The sequence below is a fragment of the Cynoglossus semilaevis genome, chromosome 17 (assembly GCF_000523025.1).
Source record: "Cynoglossus semilaevis isolate Cse_v1.0 chromosome 17, Cse_v1.0, whole genome shotgun sequence".
Lineage (NCBI taxonomy): Eukaryota > Metazoa > Chordata > Actinopteri > Pleuronectiformes > Cynoglossidae > Cynoglossus > Cynoglossus semilaevis.
The window spans coordinates 1,381,813-1,389,180 of NC_024323.1; the positions used below are offsets into that span (position 1 = coordinate 1,381,813).

At 38.6% G+C, this 7,368-nt stretch overlaps 1 protein-coding gene across 1 annotated transcript in view; it reads left to right on the forward strand.

The window, feature by feature from the left end:
* Positions 1–6,021: 6,021 nt before the first annotated feature.
* prkcsh (PRKCSH beta subunit of glucosidase II) overlaps positions 6,022–7,368 on the forward strand; it is an 8,166-nt gene continuing 6,819 nt past the window's right edge. Inside the window, exons 1-3 of the mRNA XM_025064155.1 lie at positions 6,022–6,140; positions 6,452–6,591; positions 7,157–7,274. Coding sequence (XP_024919923.1) covers positions 6,492–6,591; positions 7,157–7,274 — 218 coding nt within the window. The 5' untranslated portion in view covers positions 6,022–6,140; positions 6,452–6,491. The remainder of the gene's footprint in view (positions 6,141–6,451; positions 6,592–7,156; positions 7,275–7,368) is intronic.

Here is a 7,368-nt window from a genome sequence, read left to right on the forward strand (position 1 = left end):
TGACCCATTCCTGAAACTACTTTAAAAAAAAATACAAATTACTCAAAACTACTCAGTAACAGTAATGTGAGTAAATGTGAATAGTTACTTTCCACCTCTGCAACTGAACTGTGACGGCTGTAGGTAAGGATTGAAATAGAGATGTCAGAGGAAGTCATCTGTCACCTTTGACCCCAGCATACGTCCATTTGAGGCCAATTTTTTTTTTTTTCCTTTACACGCGCTCTCCTTTTCTCGCTTCAGGTGGGCTTCATCGACTACATCGTTCACCCCCTGTGGGAGACATGGGGTGACCTTGTGCACCCCGATGCTCAGGAGATCTTGGACACTCTGGAGGACAACAGGGACTGGTATCAGAGCACGATCCCGCAGAGTCCGTCGCCGCCTCCCGTGAGCCAGGACAAGGAACTAAAAGCCTGCACGGACAGGTTTCAATTCGAGCTCACCCTGGAAGAGAGTCATCCAAACGACGGGGACGACGGGGGCGACGCGGGCGACGCAAACCACGCGGCAGAGGAGGAGGAGAACAAGGAAGAGCAGGGAAGCAGCATGGCCGAGGAGGAAAACGAGGACGTGATAGAAGAGGAGGACGAGATCACAATGGACGAGGTGAAAGAGGAGCCAGAGGAGGAGGAGGAGGAGGAGGATGAGGAGGAGGAAGGAGGCGACGTCGAGGAGGACGAGGAAGAGGACGAGGAGCTCAGAGCCCAGCTTGAGGTGAGGTCTGAGAAGGAAAGACTTTCTGACACAAGTCCTGTAGAGGAAGAGGAGGAGGATTTTTCTTCTCAAGCTGATAATACATGAGTTTCGCTCTTGTATCTTGTATCCTCACTTGCACACATTTATTTGTTCATTCTTCAATGGCCAAACCGACAACAGATAAGACTGCAAATGACAATGTAGACCTTTAAATATATTTTCGAAAAAAGGGAACAATGCTCGAAATGCATTGGAGAGAAGTTCATTACACAGCAACTGTAGATTTGGAATGAGGGGAAGTTCGCAATCGACTTGTTTCGCGACGGACTCCAGGAGAAGAAAGGGGGGGTTTAGCGAAGCGCTACCGATGGTAAACGGTGTAGCACTTTGGGAGTGACGTGCACACACACAAATGCAGTGAAAAAGACGAAAAAGAAAAAAAAAAAGAGCAGAAGCAAGAGTTATTGATCGCACAAAAATAATGTGTCTTTCAGGACAGGTCAGGTGACGTCCATACACTTGACTTGAGTGTTTGTATGTGTGCAATTTACTCACTTGGACATAGATCAGTAATGAATCTTTTTTGGAAAAAGCCATTTTTAAAGGAGTATTAACTAGCATTAGCGTCATCCATGTCCATTACGATCCTACCAGGAACTGTTCTCCTTCAGAAACAAGCTACTGTTCTAGTTGACATTTTTTCCATTTCTGTCGGAAAGAAAATGAAGAAGAAAAAACAAAAAAAAAAATTCACAGAGTTTGGATGAGGCTAAAATGCCGCCATGATGGGGGGGTCGCTAAATCCAACGCCCCCTTTTTTTTCCCTTTATGAGGAGAGTGTGAACGGTGTAAAGATGGCTCTGTGCCTTTAAAAACACCAGCTTCTGGAAAGAGGCTGTTGTCAAGCAATGCATTGTTTGGACAGGAGTGTCTGATGTTGTTGTTGTCTTTTGTCTCTCGTTCATGCTCTCTCTTTATTGTCCGATGGTGTTGTGGTGTTTTGTTTTTTTTTTTTTTCACGTGTCCTTATCTTTAGCGACGTTTTTTTTTTGTTTGTTTTTTTTATGCCGTTAAGTCTTCCTTTTGTTGCTCTTTCTGGTGATATAATAAGAACTCTAGCTGCAGAGCAATCACCAACACCGCCACAAATCGCCATGAATGACGTTTGGTTTTTGTTTTTTGTTTTTTTTTTTTTTCCTTCTGAACTTTATGAAAACAAGCCATGAGATGCTTTCAAGCATTATTTTTCCGTCTGTTTTCTATTTACCCGTTGTTATAAATACACTGGATATAGGAATATAATTTCAATAGGACAATTTAATTACTAGCCATTTTCTCATGCATCTACTTGCACTCTGTGTGTGTGTGTGTGTTCGTTCTGTGTGTTCTCCTACTATTTAGCAACTCTCACCAAAGTGACAGAGAATTTTAAGCAGGTGAAGCGAGCTGAGGGGGGAAAAAAAAGCAAGACCGCAGAGATTTTCAATGGAGGGAGGCAGAATGTCAGGAAAGGGTTTGTGACATGTGGCCAAAAGACGTTTTTGGTGGTCCCTAATCATCATTATGTTTGATGCTTTTTTTGCCTTAATGTGAGCCGCAGGCCTCAGACCTGCCAGTATGTAGATTTCTAAGATATACCATAGATAATACAGTATATTTATACCATGTCTATACGCTTATTTCCGTGAATACGTGTCAGTTTGTTACACAATGTATGCGGCATAGCATTCGGAGGAGAACGATAGAGAAACGTTGCTGCTAATTAGTTGTCATGCTGTCGTGGTGTTTCGCTCAACATAAAGAATGTTTGTTTTTTTCTTCTTTCTATTTAGATGACAATCTTATAGATACCTGGTGTCTTGCGAAAAAATAAATGAATGGGGTCAAGAACATGAATGAATGAGACGGACTAAGCCATTAGAGAAATTGTGGTTGTGAAGGTGAGAACCCAGGAATGCTTAAAGATTTCTTTTTTCGCGAAAAAGTGTGAAATCTTGAAAGGCGCATTTCCACCGCAGGGACCTAGAATCTACGTAAATCCGAGTTCCATGTTTGTCAAGTCTGAAATAGTCACGGCCAGTGTTATGACTGGCTGGAGAAGGCAGGATGTCCAGAGGTGACACTAGTTCACTAGGGATGGCGCGATACAACTTGTTCAAGTCCGATACAGATTCGGGCCGAGACCGATATAAATCCGATACCTTCTTTTCTTTCCCGGGTGGTTTTCCGAGGTGATAGTGTCCCAATTTACGGCATGTCGCGCAAAGTTGATCATTGATCATATGGGCTTAGGTATCGGATTGGATGGGTTAGTTGTTTTTTTCTGATGCTCGATCCTGAAAATTTTGACCAATATCTGACCAATACCGATACGCAGTATCGGATTAAGCCATCCCCGGAGATCAGCACATTTTATCTTGCTCCCCCGTTTTGAGTTATTAGTAAGCATAAAGACATGCGTGCATATTTACACATCAACTATCTGGATAATGGATCCATACGCAGATTTCACTGTTGCTACGCAGCGCTTTTCTGTCAATGATCTCAATTAAACTTCTTGAGGTTTTCAAACTCAACTGGGGGTTCCGGGGTCTTCTCTAAAAGAACCTGATCTCAAATTTGTACATTGTGATCACATTGACTACTATAGTAGATCACATCAGGTGTAATGGTTGAAATAGAGGCCGCTGGTTGGTATAGAGGGAATTGGGTTTCACCATCGGACGGCTACGACATATGCTCATATGTAGTCTTGACTCAGACAGGACGGGTGATTTTGACAAGAATGGAAAATGACCAGATTTTGAGAAGTCAATTTGATCAGTTTCTGGCTGCGTCGTTTATTTGTGTGTGTTGGTTATATACTGATGAGTAGGCAAGAAAGAGGTGGAGATAAACTTAAGATGTCATCACGTATATTGTATTTGTCACGTGTCTCTTGGTGTGTTTGTTATCACAGGGTATTTGAAAAAAAAAAAAAACAACAACAAAAAAAAAAACAACGTTTGTTTTATTATGAGCAAGTTCCTGCAGGTCAGTAACTGAGCTTATCTGAAGACTATGGCTTAAATGCAACAGAATCCCTGTGTGTTCAACCACTGGGGGAAAAGCTGTAGGGCCACCACACGGCCTGTCAACTGGTGAAATTGTAATTCAGGACTACTCTTGCAGTTTCTAAAATGATGAGTCCCATATGCATTCGCCGTTTTTTTTTTTTTTTCTCTTTGTCGTTTCTTTTGTTTCTCTGTAAAATATTTTTGTTTGTTTGTTTTCTGTCCTAAGCTATAACAGCGTTGATATTTAATTGCCATACAAACACGATACTGTAGCAATTATTTCTTAATAAGAAAATGATTCAGTTGATTAATTGCTGCCATTCTTTTTAAACGATAAAATGAGAAAACCTTAGTAAGTGTTTTCTTTGAACAGTCTGTGCAGTTTATTTTTGTATCTCTCTGGTGGTGGACGGTCTGGGAAAATGAATCACGTGTTGATTATATAGCTACAGGCATCATCGAGACAGTTGTACATAATGTAATATCGGATTGTACATTTTAAATTTATCCAAGTGGTAATGATTGATGAGTACTTGCCGGGACTTAAAAGGAGTTACTGAAGTACTGCCGACCACTTCTTCTCTTTTCAACAATCATTGTTAGGAATCGTTTGCGACACTTGTACACATTTTTCCTGTCACCTTTTCTTTTAAATTGTGCACATTTATTGTTGAAATAAATCTATATGTACCAGCACTTTATTTTGACAGGTTCTGAGACAAAGAGTGTGTTATAGAGTGATGATCAATCTGTTGGGGGTTGGGAGGGGCTGATTTGGCCAATCGTTGTTATTTGTCGAGACCCTTTTGGTCAAATCAAGAACGTAGTAGTTATCAACTTCAAATCCTCTCTAGACCCTCTAGAGCTAAAGGTAACGCACCATTCTCTTTTAAATGTTAATGTAAATTGATGTTTTTAACCAATTAAATTTAAAAAAAAAATATATATATATATATAGGCTTACGTAGTCAAAGAAGATGTGACTCTATTATAGATTATACCTGTGTTCTTATCTGACATATGACTAGCACTGCGTCCATTTTTTTTTTTTTTTTTTTTTAAAAAGCAACTTTTAATCACTAGCCTGAGAGCCTCGATGTTCATTACATGGTGGCCTAACGTGCTGGCTCTCATTGTCTCAGACCGACCCCTCCTGAAAATAATTCTCTGGGCTTTAAATCATGTCTTTGTTCACGTGTAAGGAAGATTATTCAAGGGGAAATGAAAAAAAAAGAAAAAGAAAAAAAAACAATATGAAATGATTGTAATATTTGTAAATGATCTTGCTGTAATGTGTAAAATGTGTCCAAGTTATTTTTTATTATATTATTTTTATGAGAGTCTCCCTCTTGACAAAGACAAGGTGTCATTTTGTGAATAAATGCATTTAATAAGCAATCATCTATATAAATATATATATAAATATATATATATATATACACACATGACTAAAGTATAACAGTATATTTTTCTTTTATTTCATTGTTCAGTACTGCAAAGTGTGTTGAAAATACAAATAAAGTAAGATTTTTTATATGAAATAAACACCGCTGTCGTTTGTGTGATTGTATTTTTTTTTGTGTCAACATTTGCAATATGTACAACTGCCCACAACGGATTCACTGAAAAATACACAAGATCACAGACCGTCAATAGCAGAATGTGTCAACCTATGATGTTAAAATGTCTTCTATACCTTTAACTTTTTTTTAAAACTTTTTTTTTTTCAGCCTACAAGTTAGTTTTCTTGTCGACTAATAACATGGACAGATATCACAGTGTTGAAGGGTTCAAAAAGATTAGTACATTTTCAAAATAAAACATCTTTCAGACCTAATTATTTCTAAATGGAAAAGGTTAATAGAAATGACTTACTTCTCTTTAAATTAAGCCAATTGTTAATTATTTTTGCCTCAGCCAATTACCTTTATGACCCATGGACTGGTACCGTTCTACGCACTGGGGGTTGGGGACTGGGGCTCTAAATGATATAACGAAATTAGACATTTCCCTAAAAAAATATATCAGTTAATAATTTCTTTTATACATTCCTGTAAATACAGTATAATTCCTGTCTATTAATCAGCCTTTAGTCATTACTAAAAGGGTAATGCTTGCAATCTACACAGACTCACAGCACTCTTATCTCCTTTTTCATAAATATCCCAATTTTCGTTGCTATTAATGCTCCCCTGTATTTCCTTATTCTACCACTTTTGTAACTTTCATTTTCTTTTATTTACCTACAATAATACTAAAATGAACAGTCAGAAGCACCGAAAGCTCTGCTGTCCAATCTGCGAACAACGCCACAAGGAGGCGGAGATCTGCTCTGCGCTGTTGCGGAAGTTAGCTCTGTTTCCCATTGAGCCAACCACCGGCAAGGTTAGCAATTAGCTTGTTTTGTTTGTTTTTTCTTTAAGCGTCGATGGTTTCTTTTTATATATTAGTATTTTGAGTAATATTGTTGTTTTATTTTCCCTACTACAGCAACACCTAAATGGTTGTTCATATTTTGCTTCTTTGTTTGAGATAATCTGTTTAAAGCTCGCTAGCGTTGTTAGCTTCCTGCTAACTAACACGAAGTCGGGACATTTTGCAAAGCACTGTAAATACGGTTAAGGATATTAATGTGTTTTTATATACAGTGGTTGTACTTACACACACGTGTGTGTGTTTTCTAAATGTATTTGCAGCTTAATATTGCTACGTTCTAACCCAGAGTTGACCGTCAGGATGTCCGGCCATCATTATTGTCATCTTGTCCTGCTGCTGGTGTTAAGTACAGGCGCCTTTGCAGTGGAAGTGCATCGTCCCCGCGGTGTCCCTTTATCAAGTAAACACGAAAATTCACATTTCCACACACTGTTTTTCTCATATTAAAACGTAATATATTATATAGACAATGTAGACATTATAGCGTCATCTAGTGGTGAAGTTACGTATTGTTGGTACGTGTTCCTTACCATACCACTATAATTTCAGGTATGGACCATGTATGAAAATCCAAAGGTTAACGAAAAACAAAGCATTTCATGTAATTAATATAGTGCTGTTGTGGGATGTGGTCGTTCAACTCGGTGGCATCTGTATAGTGGAAAACATTATTTGCTCTCAAACCAGTTAAAGTCATGGTTTTCCATGAACATTAGCTACGATCTATGTGACTGGAACATCAGACAACAGAAAAAGTGTTAATCCATTTTTAATTGAAAAATCAAAGTAAATACTGCATATACTATGCGCACACTTATCTGAGGCTAACATTGTTTCAATTGTGCTCTAGAAGTGTTTGGTAGCACAAAGCTAATATTCTGCTATGATCTGCCATTTACCACATTTGACTGTGCATGCAATGGCATTTTAGTTTTTAAATATATTCATTTTACTTTCTGTATCAGAACTACAGTTCTATGAAGAGGGCAAACCGTTCACGTGCCTGGATGGCTCCCACACTATTCCCTTTGACAGAATAAATGACGACTACTGCGACTGCCAGGATGGTTCAGATGAGCCAGGTTTGTATATTACGCAGAAATAGCTAAAATGCTTCCTCACTGTGTGATCAAATCTGGTCATTAGTAATATAAACTCAGTATAATGTTGGCTGTTT